This window comes from Hyla sarda, chromosome 5 (assembly GCF_029499605.1).
Source record: "Hyla sarda isolate aHylSar1 chromosome 5, aHylSar1.hap1, whole genome shotgun sequence".
Classification (NCBI taxonomy): domain Eukaryota; kingdom Metazoa; phylum Chordata; class Amphibia; order Anura; family Hylidae; genus Hyla; species Hyla sarda.
The window spans coordinates 185,053,833-185,074,173 of NC_079193.1; the positions used below are offsets into that span (position 1 = coordinate 185,053,833).

At 43.3% G+C, this 20,341-nt stretch overlaps 1 protein-coding gene across 3 annotated transcripts in view; it reads left to right on the plus strand.

The window, feature by feature from the left end:
- The window catches only part of LOC130273684 (dynein axonemal heavy chain 5-like), a 334,039-nt gene that overhangs the window by 138,723 nt on the left and 174,975 nt on the right, over positions 1-20,341 (plus strand). For all 3 annotated transcript variants that reach the window (XM_056520899.1, XM_056520897.1, XM_056520898.1), the window contains exons 39-44: positions 2,674-2,889; positions 6,132-6,278; positions 7,573-7,745; positions 8,589-8,767; positions 16,559-16,746; positions 18,306-18,500. In XM_056520899.1, coding sequence (XP_056376874.1) covers positions 2,674-2,889; positions 6,132-6,278; positions 7,573-7,745; positions 8,589-8,767; positions 16,559-16,746; positions 18,306-18,500 — 1,098 coding nt within the window. The remainder of the gene's footprint in view (positions 1-2,673; positions 2,890-6,131; positions 6,279-7,572; positions 7,746-8,588; positions 8,768-16,558; positions 16,747-18,305; positions 18,501-20,341) is intronic.

Genomic DNA, 20,341 nt, shown 5'->3' on the forward strand with positions numbered 1-20,341 from the left:
GTGGCATACTTTGACATGACCATGCCAACACACCTTGAAGATCCGCTGGACTTCTGGGTAGCCAAACTTGATTTGTCGCTGCAACTAGCAGAGTTTGCCCTTGAAAAGCTGTCCTGCCCGGCCAGTAATGTGCCATCAGAGCGGGTGTTTAGTGCGGCACGGTAGTCACCAACATATTCAAAATATGGATAGTGCAAAACATATTTAAGGTGCTGCTCCCCAGTTACAGTCATTCCTCGGCATCAGACCACAACTTAGTAATGAGGATATGCATTAGCTAAAACTTTACTTTCCTTAGGATAAAATATATGTACCCAAAAATTTTTTGCAATCAAACAAAAGGAAAGGTGTGTAAAAAACACCATGTGCCACCTACACCACCAAGTATTAATGTGATGCAAAGACCTCTAAAAGGTGGAAGGGAACAACTTATGGTCCATTGTAACCGGTGGTGGTAAAAACTTCCCCTGTAAGGCCTTACACTCGCACTATTAATTCCCTTCTTGGCAAGTGTTACTCACCCTAAAAAGGACGGCCCCACACAGGAACCTCTCCCTATTTCAACCTACAAACACTGCCATTTCACAGGGTTATTAGGTGGAAATAGGGAGAGTTTCCTGTGTGGGGCCACCCTTTTTAGGGCGAGTAACACTTGCCAAGAAGGGAATTAATAGGCCAAGAATAGGGCCCTACAGGGGAATTTATTACTCCCACCTGCTACAATGGACAATACGTTGTTCCCTTCCACCTTTTCGAGGAAAGTGTTACTCATCTTAAAAAGGGCGGCCCCACACAGGAACCTCTCCCTATTTCCTCTGCAGTGTTTGCAGGTGGAAATAGGGAGATGTTCCTGTGTGGGGCTGCCCTTTTTAGGGTGAGTAACACTTTCCAAGAAGGGAATTAATAACGCGAGAGTAGGGCCTTACAGGGGAAGTTTTTACCCCCCACCGGTTACAATGAACCATACGTTGTTCCCTTCCACCTTTTAGAGGTCTTTGCATCACATCAATATTCGGTGGTGTAGTTGGCACATGGTGTTTTTTGCACACCTTTCCTTTTGTTTGATTTAAAAAAAATTGGGGAACATATATTTTATCCTGAGAATACTATGAAAAGTTAGGTTTTAAGAAATGTATATCCTCCAATACTTACTTGTGCACACTAACACTTTTACAAAAGAGACTCTTTTCTTCTGCCTACCTGCTTCAGCTACTATTCTGATCCTGCCACCTGCCTGATGTCACACATCTGATGCCGAGTTCTTCCTTTTTTCACCCACCTTTGTCACCGGGTACTGGTAGTGCCACCCACTGCCCCACTATGTCACCGAGTCACTTTCAGAATTCCTGATGCTGCTGATGCCACCTCCAGGCTGTCTCATACTGCCACCATATGTTCTCCTCATGCTGACCCAAGCTCCAGGCTGTCTCTTTCTGCCACCATGTGTTCTCCTCATGGTGTTGCCACCTCTAGGCTGTCTCATTCTGCAACTATATGGTCTCCTCATGCTTCCGCCACCTCCAGGCTGTGTCATTAAGCCACTATATGGTCTCCTCATGCTGCTGCCACCTCCAGGCTGTGTCATTAAGCCACTATATGGTTTCCTCATGCTGCCACCAACTACAGGCTGTGTCATTCAGCCACTATATGGTCTCCTCATGCTTCCGCCACATCTAGGTTCTGCCACTGTACCGCCATGTGGTCTCCTCATGCTGCTGGCACATTAAATAAAACTATTTTAGGTTCGTCTATTTGAAATTTTCAATTTGAATGTTAAAAAACTCTTTAATCTTTTCAGTTATGAGGCCATATGGACACGTCAGGCTGTTGCCACCTCCAGGCTGGGTCATTCAGCCACTATATGGTCTCCTCATGCTGCCGTCACCTCCACGCTGTGTCATTCAGCCACTATATGGTCTCCTCATACTGGCCACCTCCAGGCTCTGTCCTTGTGCCGCTCTGCAACTGTGATTCTAATAGCGATGCCTCTAATCTGCATGTCATACTGGATAACAGTATTATTTCACTAACCCAGCACACACCCTATGCGTGTTACAGCAAGGCAAAATTTTCTACATCCCTACTGATGCTCTCTGTAGGCCAGAAATAGCCGTTTTTAATACAGATTTGCCGCAAATAAATTCGGACCAATCCAAATTTTTGGGGAAAATTCGGCGATTCGGGCAAATTGAATTTAAAAAAAATTCACTCATCTCTAATATTTTCCAATATTAAAACCACCAAGCCAAAATCAAAAAGGACTATTGCAAGTGGATACTATCTATTTAGATAGGTCACCATGTTATAATTGTCAATCATCAAGGAGGGAGATACAAAGGAAACAACCTTGGTGACCCATGGTACTCCTCCATCCTGCTGCTACTTCATTTTGTCGATTCAAGCCACTCCTCTCTGTCCAGTATTTCCTTGAGGAAAATTTGAATTAATTTCATCAGGGACATTTACATAAGGTTTCCTTATATATGCATTACTGCTAGATAAATGGGTACCATAGATGTCACCTGGAACAATACATTTGTTAATAGTGTACCTTATAGAATAACAAAATATGTATGTAAATTCAATAGATAATTTATTTTGGATGTGGTGAAACTAAATAGACAATATTAACTGTGTTAATTGTTGTTGACTGGTGTAAATATTTATGTTTAGGGAAATGTGGAGTCATGGCTGGGACTTCTTCTGAATGGAGTGAAGAAGACATTGCACACCATAATCAGACAAGCATCTATAGCCATAAGTGACTCTGGCTTCAAGCTCTATGACTTCCAGGCCATGTATCCAGCCCAGATTGGTCTTCTTGGAATTCAGATGATCTGGACAAGGGATGCTGAAGATGCCTTAAATATTTCCAAGACAGACAAAAAGGTGATAAAATATTGCTAAGAGATGGCAAATATGTTATGGCATGGTGACCATTTCAGTGGATTCTTGTCTATGTACTCCAAGAATGTACCAGGTCAACTAGTTGGAACAGATGACGATTAATGACTTTCTGCCCTTTGTGTGTCATATACTACTAGTACACTATATGTAGTATCTACTAGTACACAATATGTAGTATCAAACAAGTTTAGTATCAAACAAGTTTAAAACAATAAATCAGTAAATTAAATAAAATGCAGCATGAAAGAAGAAGAAATAAACTCTTAGTGTACATGGTTGAGGGAAAAAAAATTTGAAAAATATATATAAAATAAATAAACAATAGCTATTATCATTAAAGCTGATAAACTAAAATATTAGTGTGACTAACTAGAGAATCCGTAGAAAGATGGTAATTCTAGCGTACACTATCATAATATAATAATAATTATATAACCAATAAATTACACAATTCATTACAAATTGATGATTTAAAAATGAAAAAAATCACCTCTAGCAGATATTGGCTGCCGTAAGCCGTTCTGGGAGAGTTGTATACCGAGAGTAATGCAGCTGGTATTGCGCAGTAACCACCTGGCCGTGCCGCCCTCTCCTTTGCGTATTGCTGTGACTCCGCCTCAGCGTGACATCACGGAACGCGCCGCGCATGCTACAGGGGAGGTCTGGAGGAGGAGCATGTCCGTCCTACACTGTACGGTGATATCGCTTCCATCAGGGCCGGTTTTAGGCTTACCGTGGCCCTGGGCAAAATCAAAAGTGGGGCCCCAAAAGTCGTAATAGTGCACTAACCAGATTTGCACATATTTGGTCACTTCAAATACCATTAAAAAAAATCTAAAAAGCAATTGAAAAGTCCCATCAAAGCAAAAATAATACTGATAAAAACTACAAATCACAGCTCAAAAAATGACCCTCATACATCCTCATATACAGTAAAATAAGCGTTATAGGTATCAAAATAGTAATATTTTATATTTTTGTATAGTTCCCCCTCATTAGGTTTGCAGCATAGTTCCCCCATATTAGGATGGCAGCATAGTTCCCCCACATTAGGTTGCAGTTCCCCCACATTAGGTTGGCAGTATAGGTCCCCACACATTAGGTTGGCAGTATAGTTACCCCCACATTAAGTTGGCATTATAGTTCCCCCACATTACATTAGGTTGTAGTTCCCCCACATTAGGTTGGCAGTATAGGTCCCCCACATTAGGTTGGCAGTATAGGTCCCCCACATTAGGTTGGCAGTATAGGTCCCCCCACATTAGGTTGGCAGTATAGGTCCCCCCACATTAGGTTGGCAGTATAGGTCCCCCCACATTAGGTTGGCAGTATAGTACCCCCCACATTAGGTTGGCAGTATAGTTCCCCCCCCCCACATTAGGTTGGCAGTATAGTTGGTTATAGTTCCCCCACATTAGGTTGGCAGTATAGGTCCCCCACATTAGGTTGGCAGTATAGGTCCCCCCACATTAGGTTGGCAGTATAGGTCCCCCCACATTAGGCTGGCAGTATAGTACCCCCCACATTAGGTTGGCAGTATAGTTCCCCCCCCCCCCCCACATTAGGTTGGCAGTATAGTTCCCCCCACATTAAGTTGGCAGTATAGTTCCCCCACATTAGGTTGTAGTTCCCCCACATTATGTTGGCAGTATAGTTCCCCCACATTAGGTGCAGTATAGTTCCCCCACATTAGGTGCAGTATAATTCCCCCACATTAGGTTGGCAGTATAGTTCCCCCACATTAGGTTGTAGTTCCCCCACATTAGGCTTGCAGTATAGTTCCCCCACATTAGGTTGTAGTTCCCCCACATTAGGTTGGCAGTATAGTTCCCCCACATTAGGTGCAGTATAGTTCCACCAAATTAGGTCCAGTATAGTTCCCCCACATTAGGTGCAGTATAATTCCCCAACATTAGGTGCAGTATAGTTCCACCACATTAGGTGCAGTATAGTTCCCCCACGTTAGGTGCAGTATAGTTCCCACACATTAGGTTGGCAGTATAGTTCCCCCATATTAGGTACAGTATAGTTTCCCCCATATTAGGTGCTGTATAGTTCCCCACATTAGGTCCAGTATAGTTCCCCCACATTAGGTGCAGTATAGTTCCCACACATTAGGTTGGCAGTATAGTTGCCCCATATTAGGTACAGTATAGTTTACCCCACATTAGGTGCAGTATAGTTCCCCCACATTAGGTGCAGTATAGCTCCCCCACAGACATACAGCCTTCAGCCATATACAGTGTATGGCTGGAGTCTGTATGCCTGTGTACTGCCCCACTTCAGTGCTCCGACCATCGCTCCTCTGGTCAGGGGTCACGATCTACCGCTATGGCCTATAGGCCATAGCAGTAGGTCCCTGGACCGGAGGAGCGGTGGTCCTAGCACTGAAGATGACGTGCAGGTAACTTACCATGCGCGTGTGCGTCCTCCTCCTCGATGCTCTGATTCTCCGCTCCTCCGTTCCTATGGGCGCACGCACGGGACGTCAGTGACGTCCCTGCGTGCTCTACCTCCCGGTGGCCCCTGCGTTTTTAAAGTTAACGCGGGGCCGCAGAAAGGTAACCGGGACATCCTTGTGTCCCGAAAAGATCTTTCGGGACACAGGGATGTCTTGAATGTGACGGGGCCCCCTGTGGGCTGCTCAGTGGCGAATCTCCCCCCCCCCCCCCCCCTGGATCCACGACTGAGCAGCCCGCAGGGGGCCCCCTGGGGGATGGGGCACGGAGGTGACAGAGCCTCAAGTTTGAGGCTTGATTAGGGTGTGCCCAGGCACACCAGACACACCCCGTGCGCACGCCTATGTATAACACTAACTTTGAGTTGCTGAAGCATAAAGGGGTTAATGTGGAGAAATACAATAACGTTGAGATACACTGCTACTAAATACCATCTAGTGAAGCATAATAGTGAATTCATTCATTCATTCACTTTTTGTATTTGTTCTTCAGTTTATGTATCATTTTGGTTTCAATATATGTTATGTTTTAATTTAGTCTCACATGACATGAGAAGGATTTATTTACCCCTTCGAGGTTATTTGTTGTATAGTCATAACCAGACAACCCCTTTAGGGTAGGGCTGCACAGAGCGCATCCGCATTGTATTTTACTCTGTGGATGCGCTCGTGTGACCCTACCCTTAATGACAAAAAAAAGTGTTTTGACTTGGTGATGCTGTTCAGAAAGTGCTCTTTTAACCACTATTTTGTCTCTTTGGTAAAGGTTATGCAGACAACAAACCAAAAATTCCTTGATCTCCTGAATGATTTGATTGACATGACCACAAAGGATTTGACCAAGATGGAGAGAACCAAATATGAGACTCTGATCACTATTCATGTTCACCAGAAGGATATCTTTGATGATCTGGTAAGCTAAAATCTTCAGTCACTGAAATTAAAAGGGATAATATTTTAATGTTTACCTGTCATTTCTTGAACCATTGTAACCTGTATTGTGGATTTTTTTTTATTCCTGGCAAATTTTGTCCTTTTACGCACTCCATCACTTTTTTTTACTAGGCACTAGGTGCTGATATTCTGCAACACTGTGGATAAGCACACCCTGTCTCCAGCTCCTGTCTCCTGTCTTCTTCTGGGCAGCATGGTGGCTTAGTGGTTAGCACGATTGACTTGTAGCATTGGGGATTTGGGTTTAAATCCAACCATGGGCAGAACTGAATGAAGTTTGTATGTTCTCCCTGTGTTTGCATGATTTTCCTCCGGGACATTTTAGTCACACTCCAAAAACATAGGTTAAAAGGACACTCCAGCAAGTTTTTTTTTATCTTCATGTGCTGGGCTGCCGCAATAAAAAAATAAACCTCCTATACATTTTCCCTGTGCCCATGATATTGTTGTCCTGTCCTCCAATGCGGTCTTCTTCCTGCTTCTGGGGCCCAACATGCATCACTACAGCTCAGCTAACTGCTGGATTGCGAGGAGTCTTGCCTCGGACATTGATAAGCTGAGCAGCAGTGGACACCAGGAAGAAGACCAGAATCGGGGCTCAATAGAAACTCAACCAAACACTGGTGAGCCTGGACACCTCTGCAGACAGAGAATAACTGAGCTGCAGTGTTGTGTGTTGGGCCCCAGAAGCAGTAAGAAAGATGCACCAGATGACGGGACAACAATACCGGTTGGCTCAGCAGGCGGTAAGTCGAGGTTTATTTTTTAAATTGAGGCAGCCCAGGCATATGGAAATAAAAACCTCTTTCAATTTAGAATAGATTGTGAGCACCAACATATGGACTGATGTGGGTGATAGCCATCTCTTTGCAGCATTCCAGATTGTGTTTCCGCTATATAAATGAATAAAATAAGTAATAAACCAGCAGTGGATTCTTATTATTCTACAGACCAAGGGCAGTTTGGCTGCAGATGTCCCCCATAGAGCTATTCCAGTTTGATAACAAGCAGAGAATGTAATATAGTATAGGCCCACACCCACCACCGACCCAGTAGAAGTTTCATCCCCTGGCTCTATAGTAGGTATACACTGATATGACACTGATCTGATTAAACTAAACCATCATATTGTTATCATGAATCAAGGTCTGGGAGATGAGTTCAGCTTTAAAATGGAAGTCACTACTTTTATCAAATAATGTAAAAGCCATAAAAACGATTTAATCTATGGTATAATTCATTGTTATTTTCAGGTCCGCATGAACATTAGATCTGCTTCAGACTTTGAGTGGCAAAAACAATCTCGATTTTATTTCATCGAAGATATAGACAAATGTATCATCCAGATTACCGATGTTGAATTCAGCTATTGCAATGAATACTTGGGTTGCACAGACAGGCTGGTTATTACGCCTTTGACTGACAGGTAAAAATATACATGGCAAGTAGAGTATGTGGAATTGGGTGCAATACAGAGGGGGAGATTTATTATGAGTGACATTTCATACGCCAGCCAAAAACTAAAGTTCATTGGAATAATCTGTGCCAAAGTTATAAAAAGGAGCATGCTTCTTTATGCATTGTCATTTGTCAGACATTAACATTTACAGTTTATGCCATTTTACAGTATATGCCAAACCCTGCCCTCTGTTCTCTTCACCTTTCAAATCTAGTGGGAATGTTGGAAATTTTTGTGTGAATATAGGTGTATGGTAATTTACAACTCTATAAACTCCTCTTTAACTCTGAATTGAAGGAGTTGGATAATCCGCTGCAATGGTAGTAATGCATTCCGTTTCTAAGCAACAATTGAATCCGATCTATAATAGATTACTTGATGTGAATATTCATTCTTCCTATGATTGAAGATAAAGTCTTAAATGAGTTTAGATAGTTTAGCCCTGAAGCCGAGGTGTAACTAGTCCTGAGTGTAACAAAAATCTCTCCTCCGCTGCAAAATTTGGATCCCGACCTGTGGTGTAAGATTTATAATGCTGGTACCTTCTTGTGTGACAGAGGGACTATGAGCCCCTTCAGTCATGAGAACTTCCTCTGCACATGACTTGATATTGCCCACCGATACTTGCCTGTCTGTAAAGATTGAGCTCTGGTTGAATGTATTATCATGAGACATATTACAGATGTGTATATATAGGCAGATGTTGACAAATAATGTTAATATTCAGTTTTTTATTGATAATACATTTTAAACTACTCCTAGTTTTCAGTAAAATTGTTCTGCATATAAACTCGTTCTCCACTTCTATAGATGCTACATTACCCTCTCGCAAGCTCTGGGGATGAGCATGGGTGGGGCACCGGCAGGACCTGCTGGCACCGGGAAGACTGAAACCACCAAAGACATGGGGAAATGTCTTGGAAAGTATGTGGTGGTTTTCAACTGCTCTGACCAGATGGACTACAGAGGCCTGGGTCGTATCTATAAAGGTATATTTACATTTTTATCACATAATGGCAATGTTCACAGTTACATTATAATATGTTACACAAACCAATTGCAGCTCATCTGCCATTTCCATAGTACATTGCAAATAGAAGAAAGCTGGAGCACAAATTCAATATTCTGCTACTTATTTGAGGAATGATATAACCTAACCCCATATTAACTGGCATAGGTTGACCTGTCAGTACATTTTGTTCCATGTACCAGTATTTACATTTGGGTACATTCTGCAGTTGCACAATGCATATTGGACTTGGAAGCAGTGCAGACCTTGTTGTCACCAGTAGATGGCAGTACAGAACAGGTCTAATCTCTAAATTGTTAGTCAGATAGGTTAAACTGATTTAATTATGTAAATTAAAGGGGATATTTTTTGGCCAAATATATAAATTAATGGTGCATTTAATTTGAATAGATTTACGCTGCTAAATGAAAGATAATTATAAAGTTTTTTCAGCTGTTATTAGAAAAGCTTTGGTAATGAAGTTGGAAGTGGGTGTTATATACGCAGTATACAGACTTTACATAAGGGATTTTTTTTCTGACCTATATGTACTACTCTAAGTTTCTACTACAAATGATCAAAAAAATGATAGCAAATGTCAGCAAGTAGACAAAGTATCTAGATACAGAAAGGTCTATCTTGGTATAATAGATCAGAACAGATTTACCTCAAACAGGACTTTGCACTTTCTACCTTCTCAGCATTGTCCTCCAAACCAGATCTTTGTGGTCATAAAACTTTGTTAGCCTTTTCCTTTATACATTCAGGCAAGCTTCGAATAGGTCAAGTATCAAGCTATCTGGGAACAGTCAAATGCAGAGCAACATAAAAAGGTCCTTAAATGTGAAGGATTCTGTAATTCTCTTGGCATCGTTTTCACTCTGTAGTGCCAATAAATAGATCCCGGCAGAGGGAAAAAGGACAGACTTTATTTCAAATTTTTTTTATTTGTGCTACTGCTGGGATACATTTTGTATTAGTGGTTCTCTGGCAATTTTTAATTTTTATTAGTGGCCAGGCTTGGCTGAAAAAAAAAAAAAGTACAGTGTACAGAAGGTGCGGTGATCCCCCTTTGCCACAGTTCCTACAGTGTACAGTCCCTGCCGCCAGGGTTGGACCGGGGATAAAAAAAAAAAACAGCCATGGAAAATTATTGCATACTGGCCCCACAGCATTGCACCATTGTGCCAGCCACCAAACTACTGTGCGCAGGCGTATCGCTTTATGCAGATAAATATGTATACATATATACACACACATATTAATATCAGTCTATATATATTTTATGCCAGCGTCGAAGAGTCAATCACAGTCCACAGATTCAAAAAAATGAAATGGCGCAGCACTCCGTTATTGTGAAAATGGTGGCAATGCTTGAAATGGGTTCTATGGAGGAACTGAAGTGTTGCTTGTGGAAATAAAGGAAATACACTGCTCAAAAAAATAAAGGGAACACGAAGATAACACATCCTTGATCTGAATGAATGAACAAATCGTATGAAATACTTTAGTCTTTACATACGGTATTTGAATGTGCTGACAACAAAATCACATAAAAATTATCAATGGAAATCAAATTTATCAACCCATGGAGGTGTGGATATGGAGTCACACTCAAAATCAAAGTGGAAAACCACACTACAGGCTGATCCAACTTTGATGCAATGTCCTTAAAACAAGTCAAAATGAGGCTCAGTAGTGTGTGGGCTCCACAGGCCCGTATGAGCTCCCTACAACACCTGGACATGCTCCTGATGAAGTGGCAGTCAGTCTGTGGTGCAACGTGGAGTTGGTGGATGCAGCGAGACATGATGTCCCAGATGGGCTCAATCGGATTCAGGTCTGTGGAACAGGCAAGCCAGTCCATAGTATCAATGCCTTCCTCTTGCAGGAACTGCTGACACAATCGAGCCACATGTGGTCTAGCATTGTCTCACAAGTACCTAATGGCAGTCATGATACCTCTGGCAAGCACATGGAGGGCTGTGCGGCCCCCCCAAAGAAATGCCACCCCACACCATTACTGACCCACCGCCAAACTGGTCATGCTGTAGCATGTTGCAGGCAGCACAACGCTCTCCATGGCATCTCCAGACGTCTGTCACATGTGCTCAGTGTGAACCTGCTTTAATCTGTGAAGAGCACAGGGTGCCAGTGGCAAATTTGCCAATCTTGGTGTTCTCTGGCAAATGCCAAATGTCCTGCACCGTGTTGGGCTGTAAGCACAACCCCCACCTGTGGTTTTCGGGCCCTCATACCACCCTCATGGAGTCTGTTTCTGACCATTTGAGTGGACACATTTGTGGCCTGCTGGAGGTCATTTTGCAGGGCTCAGGCAGTGCTCCTGCTGCTCCTCCTTGCACAAAGGCAGAGATAGTGGTCCTGCTGCTGGGTTGTTGCCTTCCTTTGGCCTCCTCCACGTCTCCTGATGTACTAGCCTGTCTCTTGGTAGCGTCTCCATGCTCTGGACACTACACTGACAGATACAGCAAACCTTCTTGCCACAGCTCGCATTGATGTGCCATCCTGGATGAGCTGCACTACCTGAGCCACCTGTGTGGGTTGTAGACTCCGTCTCATGCCACCACTAGAGTGAAAGCACCACCAGCATTCAAAAGGGACCGAAACATCAGCCAGGGAGCATAGGAACTGAGAAGTGGTCTGTGGTCACCACCTGCAGAAGTGCTCCTTTATTGGGGGTGTCTTGCTAATTGCCTATAATTTCTACCTGTTGTCTGTTCCATTTGCACAACAACATGTTAGGGAGAGTTTAGATCATGATAGGTACTCTTTAAGCGTTTAGCAAGAAAGCAATAACACTGTTGGAATCAGGGCATTGGAGGCTACAAAGTCATCTAAAAAGTATAAATAGCACAGCTGTGGATAAACTACTGTACAGATTTAAAAGGTCATATCTGCAATGGCAAATGTGTTATTAATTCACATGTCAGATAAAACCTTAATAATATAACACAACAGTTTTCTCAACAATTTATATTGTGAGTATGTGACCCATCGGCCCATAGAGCAGTGGTCTCAAACTGTGGCCCTCCAGATGTTGCAAAACTTCAACTCCCAGCAGACCTGGAGATGCATTGGCTGCAGCCAACGGCTCTCCGGACATGCTTGGAGTTGAAGTTTTGCAACATCTGGAGGGCCACAGTTTGAGACCACTGCCATAGAGCCAAGGTAATAAATATTTTCTTAAAGTGGAAATTTACAATTGCATGATGATAATGTCATAGATTTGCCCAAAGTGGTTAGGGTTCTCTGCTTTTGGCAATCCCTACATGTTAGAATGGTCTGTTGGCAATATGCTAATCATTAAAGGGGTTATCCACCTTTTGATTCCCTGTTCTACCTTCATTCAGCACTCTGGTCTTGATTTAAGAGTGGAGGTCACGTGACCGCCTCAGCCAATCAGTGCAAACAAATAGAAGAGAAAAAAGGTACCATAGAAGGCGCCTAGTGTGTTACCCCAATAATGGAAAAGTAGGCAAAACTTATTATGCTCACCTGGAGCGCAATACAAAAGCGCATATCACCCAGACTCAGTGGGTACGAAGTAGCAGTGAAGTCCAGAGGAATCGCTGGGCCGTAGGGATGTGCAGATGGATGGCAATCCATCTGAATGGGAAAGCAGCAGGTCTAGGAAAAAATCTCTCTTATAGGCGCTAAAGCTCGGTAAGGAAATCACAAATGCAAGCTGGTAATAGTAAACGTAATATGTTTACTATTACCAGCTTGCATTTGTGATTTCCTTGAAGAGGTTTAGCGCCTATAGAGGGACTTTTTCCTAAACCTGCTGCAGCCAATCAGTGGCCTTGGTGGTCACAATCAGTACTCCTGGCATCACAGTTCAGTGGTAGGGACCATGATACCAGGAGTATGGAGTATTACTATTGGCTGTGACAGTAACTTAACCTTCACTCTGGTCTGGTGTGCCTACTGAAGGCAGAACAGGGAAGCAGCATGGGAACAGAGGGGGAGGTAAGTAACATTTAATTTTAATTAATTCAAGGCCTTTAAAGGAAATCTGCAGCGAAAAAAACATCTCCCCACAGGATAGGGGATAAGTGTCTGATTGCGGAGGGTCCGAATGCTGGGACCCCCCGTGATCTCCTGCATGGGGCCCCGGCTCTGCTGTGGCTCTCCCGTGCAGGATGCGTGTCAGCCGCAGCATGATGTTTGGCCGACTCGCCTCCTCCATTTATCTCTATGGGAGAGGCGGGGAGGCACAAACGCCGCATCCCCGCCTTTCCCATAGAGCTGTATGGAGGGGGGCGCATTAGCCTGCACATAGCATGGCAATGCTGGGGCCCCGTTCCGACTGCTGGGACCCCCCGCTATCAGACCTTTATCCCCTTTCCTGTGGATAGGGGATACGTTCTTTTGGCTGCAGATGTCATTTAAAAAGTTTTTTTTAAAAGGTGGATAATCCCTTTTAAAGGGGTAATCCGGCCCTAGACATCTTATCCCCTATGCAAAGATCGCTCCATGTCTGAAGACTCACAATACAGGGGCCGGAGTATTATGCTGCCACGCCTCCTCCCATAGACTTGCATTGAGGGGGTGGGGCATGACGTCATGAGGAGGTGCAGCCGTGACGTCCCGATACCCCGGCCCCTGTATTGTGAGTCATCAGACACGGAGCGATCTTCACTCTGTGAGGCAGGTGACAGGGGGTGCTGCAGGAGAGATTGCGGGGGTCCCCAGTGGCGGGACCCCAGCGATCAGACATCTTATTCCCTTATCCTTTGGGTACGGGATAAGATGTCTAGGGCCAGAATACCCCTTTAAGTGTCCTCTACTCAGCTCTCCTATAATCGGCTATAATCTGTGCCAAAACTTGGCAGTACGTGTTTAATTTCATTGCAATGCCACCACATGGGAAATTAAGCGCTACAAGTTACTCATATAAATGAATGGCATGTCTGTTTAATGCAGGAAAGTACAGGACAGGTCCTTTAGAGAAAGACATGTATTTATAAAATACTCTTCACTCTGGCCAAGGAATAAAGGGGGAGATTTATCAAAACCTGTGCAGAGGAAAAATTGCCCATAGCAACCAATCAGTTGCTTCTGTAATTTTGCAGAGGCCTTGTTAAAAACAAAAGAAGAAATCTGATTGGTTGCTATGGACAACTGGGCAACTTTTCCTCTGCACAGGTTTTGATAAATCTCCCCAAAGGTCTTGAACATAAGACCCCCCCCCCCCCCCCCCCACACACACACACACTTTACTGATTTCCTGGATAGGGAATTTGGAAATATTTTTTCTGGATATACAACCCTTTGAATGGAGCCTCCCTGGTGACCTCTTCTGCCATGTCACTGTCCAGCCATAATTTAAGATGGATTATCTAATAATCATGTTACTTGGAATCCTCTGCAGAGTATACTACGTCTATTCCAGCCTGCATTATCAGTGCACACTACAGTAGGAGCAGCCTGCGGTTTAAGTGACTATAATATTGTTAAATAATTCAGTAGCCAGTGTCCCATTTAAATATGGAGTATAATATTGGAATGCAGGCGCTCAGTAGATGGTCCCTGAAGCTGTGCAGATATATTGGAAGTGATTAGCAGGCAGCACAGTTAAATAATTGTACTGTGTAATTCAGGTGTCACTTCATGGATTTTCTGCTTCCTATTAAAAATTCCAGCAATAACTGAACTGTAACCTGGTTAGATTGGATGGGTCTCCTCCGGTGTTACAAGGGTTAACTAATGTCTGCAGTCATTTGTTAATTCATTGCTTTCTGAATCTTAATGCAAGGAAAGTAGAATATGTCTGGATGAAAGTATCTAAAAGCTTAAGTGAAGAACTGAATGGAAAAGCATTTCCACCTTATAAAAGAAGGCAAAGAATGTCCAAGGTTATGTTATCATGAAATCGCATCCCCAAGAGAAGTCACTGCAAGGAACACCTCGCATTATACCCTCTCCTATACTGAAAGAATCTTGATTGTTAAATGTGATGGCGATAAGATTTGTCACACAACACATAGAATTAATGTACTTGGTACTAATAAGAAATAGCTTTGTCTAGACATATATAGACTAATATAAAGAAGGAGCTGGAACAAATGTGCAGGATTGTACATTCTTGTCAAATCCCAAATTCTCAGCGCAAAAATAGTCTGATTTTACAGCTAGTAGTGATGTAATATAGACCGCAATGTTATAGATGGTACTTATGCCCCTGTCCAGGGGAATCAGTAATTGCACTTTATCACAAATAACGTTGCACTTTAATTACATAAATAACCAAATAAACATCAATATATGCGCTATACATTTGGCTATACATTGGTAGATTCTACTATTCCACTGTTTTTATTTGAGTATCAAAATCGCTTCTATATTCTTGCCTTTAACCTTAGAGTACCTGTCACCAAACTAAACTTTTAATATATTACTCCCTATGTAATTATAAAACACTTTGCTATTTACTTGCTGTTAAAATTCCCAACCTTTATATGTTTTTAATGTGATTGAAAAAACGGCCACTAGGTGGCTCTGTTCTGCTCCCTGCGCAAGTCAAACAGTTAGTTTGGTCTCCTCCCAGCCTGGCAGGAGACCAAACTAAGGAAGTGCATGTGGGCATGGCTCAGCTCAGCTCTCGCAGGCTTCAGTGATGCTGCACCTGCTGGGGAACGCCCACTTTCTCCTGTCGGGAGCTCACACAATGGGAGTAAGGGCAAATGTATGATACAGAGGTTTTGAAAGCTTGGATACAATTTTTAAGGGCAGGAGGGGTGTTCGGAGTAGTTAGGTAATATAATCTGAGTTAGTTTAGAAAACATGGTTTGATGACAGGTACTCTTTAAGGAATTCTAAACCTCGTCCCATAAACATCCACTCATGGGACGTGTAAGCCTTATACATATTCCCCATTGAAATCCTCATAAAATCCATATCACATTGATTTCAGTGAAAAACTTTGAATCCGCCTTAAGACTGACATAAATCTGACCTGTCAAAAACTCATAATTTTTATAGATGTGCAACAATAATACAAACGTTTATATGTTGATTTTGGAAAGTTTTGTGCCAAAACTGTCTGAAATTTTACTGTTCACAAACTCTGCATTCCCTAAGAAACAACATTGTGTTGTCAGCACAGGACAAGGTCTGTCTGGTATGTCGTACTGCATAGTAACCAATGTAATTGCCTAGAGGGGTACTCCGGTAGAAAACTTTTTTTTTTTTTTTTTTTTTTTTTTTTTTTTAAATCAACTGGTCCCAGAAAGTTAAACAGATTTGTAAATTACTTCTATTAACAAATCTTAATCCTTCCAGTACTTATTAGCTGCTGAATACTACAGAAAATAATTTCCTCTGTAGTATTCAGCAGGATTAAGATTTTTTTATTTAAGTAATTTACAAATCTGTCTAACTTTCTGGCACCAGTTGATAAAAAAAAAACATATATACGTTTTCACCGGAGTACCCCTTTAAGTTGACAACAAGGGCAGAAAAAAAAGGCATGAAGGCTTGACTGTACTGAAACCACGCTCTTAAGACAATTACTTTCACTATGTAAAAATTAAATGTTAGTGGAGAGCTTCTTTAGGGTAGTTTCACACACAGCGTTTTTTTTTTGTATGCAGGGGGCGAAGTAAAATTCACTGTCCGTTTAATTCCACAACATAGAATACATTTTACTTGTGATATCATGTGTCCTTTATTTTTTCCCCTCAAACATTTTAAAGCTGAATCTGTTTCTTATGGTCTAAACACTTAATATGATTTGTGGTTGACACAGGCTTGGCACAGTCTGGAGCTTGGGGATGTTTTGATGAATTCAATCGCATTGAATTGCCTGTGCTGTCGGTGGCTGCGCAACAAATTTACATAGTCTTACAATGTAAGAAGAACAAGAAAGCCAATTTCATATTTACTGATGGGGATGTGGTAGACATGGATCGAGAATTTGGAATTTTTTTAACTATGGTAAGTGCATGTTTAAGACAACTTTTTAGGTACTATTTCTTTTTTAATAAATCCAGTCAATGTCTTAAGGCAGTGGTCCTCAAACTACGGCCCGCCGAGGACATTTATCCGGCCCACCACTGCCTGGGACATCCCTGTGTCCCGAAAGATGATTTCGGAACACAGTGATGCGCTCTCGGAGGTCCCGCCTTTACTTTAAAAACGCAGAGGCTGCCGGGAAGGTGGCGCACGCAGCGACGTCACTGATGTCCCGTGTGTGCGCCCATAGCAACGGAGTGCGGAGTAGCGATGAGGACGTGCGCTGGCCAGCTTGGTAAGTGTTACCAGCAGCACGTCAGCTTTGGTGCTCCGACCACCACTCCTTTGGTCCCGGGACTTATTGCTATGTCGAGACCGGAGGAGCGGTGGTCGGAGCACTGAAGTGGGGCAGAAGACAGGCATACACTGTATGGCTGGAGGCTGTATGTCTGTGGGGGAACTGTACTGGGCACCTAATGTGGGGAACTATACTGCACCTAATTTGGGGGATCTATACTGCACCTAATGTGGGGAGCTATACTGCACCTAATGTGGGGAGCAATACTGCACCTAATGTGGGGAGCTATATTGCACATAATGTGGGGAGCTATATTGAACCTAATGTTGGGGAACTGTACTGCACCTAATGTGGGGGAACTATACTGCACCTAATGTGGGGGAACTATACTGCACCTAATGTGGGGGAACTATACTGCACCTAATGTGGGGGAACTATACTGCACCTAATGTGGGGGAACTATATTGCATCTAATGTGGGGGAACTATATTGAACCTAATGTGGGGGAACTGTGCTGCGTACTTAAAGGGGTAGTCCACTAATAAGATATATAAGTGTGCATAGGAATTTGTTCATGTTTTTTTGTCTATAGTCCGGCCCTCCAACGGTCTGAGGGACCGTGAACTGGCCCCCCGTTTAAAAAGTTTGAGGATCCCTGTCTTAGGGCATTCAGCAATAATCATGGTGATTAATAGTTACGAATTAATACTCAGTGCCCTGTTCTAACTTCTTTCATTTATTTAGTTCTGCCTGGACATAGGTCTGAGTTGTAGTAAAGAGTACTTCAAACAATAGTGACCAAAAAATGAGTAATCTCTTAGTAGTAACATGGCCTTTGGATCCTCGTAGGATAACCAGATGAGCTCTAAACGTCATGCAGATGACAACTTGTACAAAGTTGAACATTCAAAAGATATTGTTGGCCCCACTCATTAGATATTATGATCAGGAATCTAAGGTCTGTCATTAACTTTGTGCCAGTTGATTTGCTACCAAGAGTGCCAGTAGGGAGAAGATACATTTTTCATTATGTTACCAAGCTGGATTTCAAATTTTTCTGTAATTTACTGTGTGAAATAACAACACACTGACAATTACCATTGTTATTTTTATTCTCTAATAAGATACCATGAGGAAACGACATGTATACAAGCTGCTGACATGTATTTGTTCTAGAACACTTGATTTACTAGTTATATAAACATTTGTAATTGTTTTTAACTATTTGTTTTACTTAACATAGAATCCAGGCTATGCAGGACGTCAGGAACTCCCAGAAAATCTAAAAGTTCAATTCCGTACGGTGGCCATGATGGTACCCGATCGTGCTATCATTATGAGGGTAAAGCTTGCTAGTGCTGGCTTCCGAGATAACCAAATCCTCAGCCGTAAATTCTATACCCTGTACAAGTTGTGCGAGGAACAGTTGTCCAAGCAGGTAGGTTGATCAGTTTGGGAACATTTTAGACCTTCTTTGAGACTATCTTGAGCTTATTCTATAGAAAAAAATATAGCATTCTCTTAAATGAATAGGCTAAATACTGGAATGATACAGTGAATGCACATGTATTGTTTATTTATAGACCTCACCTATAAATACTAATCTTTATAAAGTTACAAATGAATGTCTTCCTTTGCTTATTATATTTGTCGTCCTTAACTCCTTAACGACACGGACGTAAATGTGCATCCTGGTTTGGCGGGACTTCCCGCACCAGGACATACATGTACGTCCTGTGTATGACCGCGAGCATCGGACCCGCCGGTAATAGGCGACATCTGCGATCGCGCGGATGTCCGCCATTAACCCCTCAGATGCTGTGATCAAGACAGATCACGGCATCTGCGGCAGTGCAGTACTTTGAATGGATGATCGGATCGCCCGCAGCGCTGCTACAGCGATCCGATCATCCAGCATGGCGGCCGGAGGTCCCCTCACCTGGCTCCGGCCGTCTCCCGGGGTCTCCTGCTCTGGTCTGAGATCGAGCAGACCAGAGCAGAAGATCACCGATAATGCTGATGTCCTATACATAGCACTGAACAGTATTAGCAATCAAAGGATTGCTATAGATAGTCCATGTTTTGGGGTCCGCCGTACATTTTATGGTAAAATGAGAGGTTTCATTACAAAGTGCAATTGGTCACGCAAAAAACAAGCCCTTATATGGGTCTGTAGATGGAGATATAAAGGATTATGGATTTTAGAAGGTGAGGAAGAAAAAATGAAAACGCAAAAATAAAATTGGCCTGGCCCTTAAGATGAAAATGGGCTTGGTCCTTAAGGGGTTAAGGTTACAAGTACACAGCTTTGACAAGTAAAAATACAAATAATTGTCAATTGTAAGATCACATTCTGCAAATCATTCATGGATTCCTATGAGAGGAAATAAGTAAAACACTAAAAGTCTTATTTTATTGCTTAACCCCTTAAGGACACATGACGTTCTCATACGTCTCCATTTACGAGTCCTTAAGGACACATGACGTATGAGAACGTCATGTGTTTTACCGGCCCCCCGCAACCATCTGGAGCGGAGCCGGTGCCCGATGCCTGCTGAAATCGTTCAGCAGGCATCAGGGCATATCACCCAGGGGGGTCATTATGACCCCCCATGTCGGCGATGGCCGCAGATCGCTGGACAATTCAGTCCAGCGATCTGCGGCGGATTCCGGGTCAATCGGGTCTCCAGTGACCCGGTGACCCGGAATTATTGGCTGATCGGGGCCGTCAGAGACGGCCCCGAACAGCCAGAGCCAGCAGGGGTGAGGTGGCACTGGTGCCACCTCACGATCGCCCTGATTCGTCGGCCGGATTACCGGCCGACCAATCAGGGCGCCTGCTGCGGGTGTCACTCCCGCAACCCGCTCCGCCCCTCTTCCGGAGGACGTGAGCGGGTGCGGGACGTGAACCCCGGGTGCTGGGGACCCCGATCCCCGGCGCCCCTGTTGGGATCGGGGCCCCAGGAGCGGCGGCGGCGACGACGAGGGACTGACCTAGTGCAGTGAGGATCGTTGGAGGTGAGTGACAGCCTCCTGCTGTTGCTTAGCAACAGCTCCCAGCATGCAAAAAGGGCATGCTGGGAGCTGTAGTTATGCAACAGCAGGAGGCAGACCACCACAACTCCCAGCATTCCCTTATGGGCATGCTGGGACTTGTAGTTTTGCAACAGCTGGAGGCACATTCTTTCTATGGAAAAGTGTACCTTCAGCTGTTGTGTAACTACAACTCCCAGCTTGCACAATCAGCTAAAGTGCATGCTGGGAGTTGTAGTGGTGCAT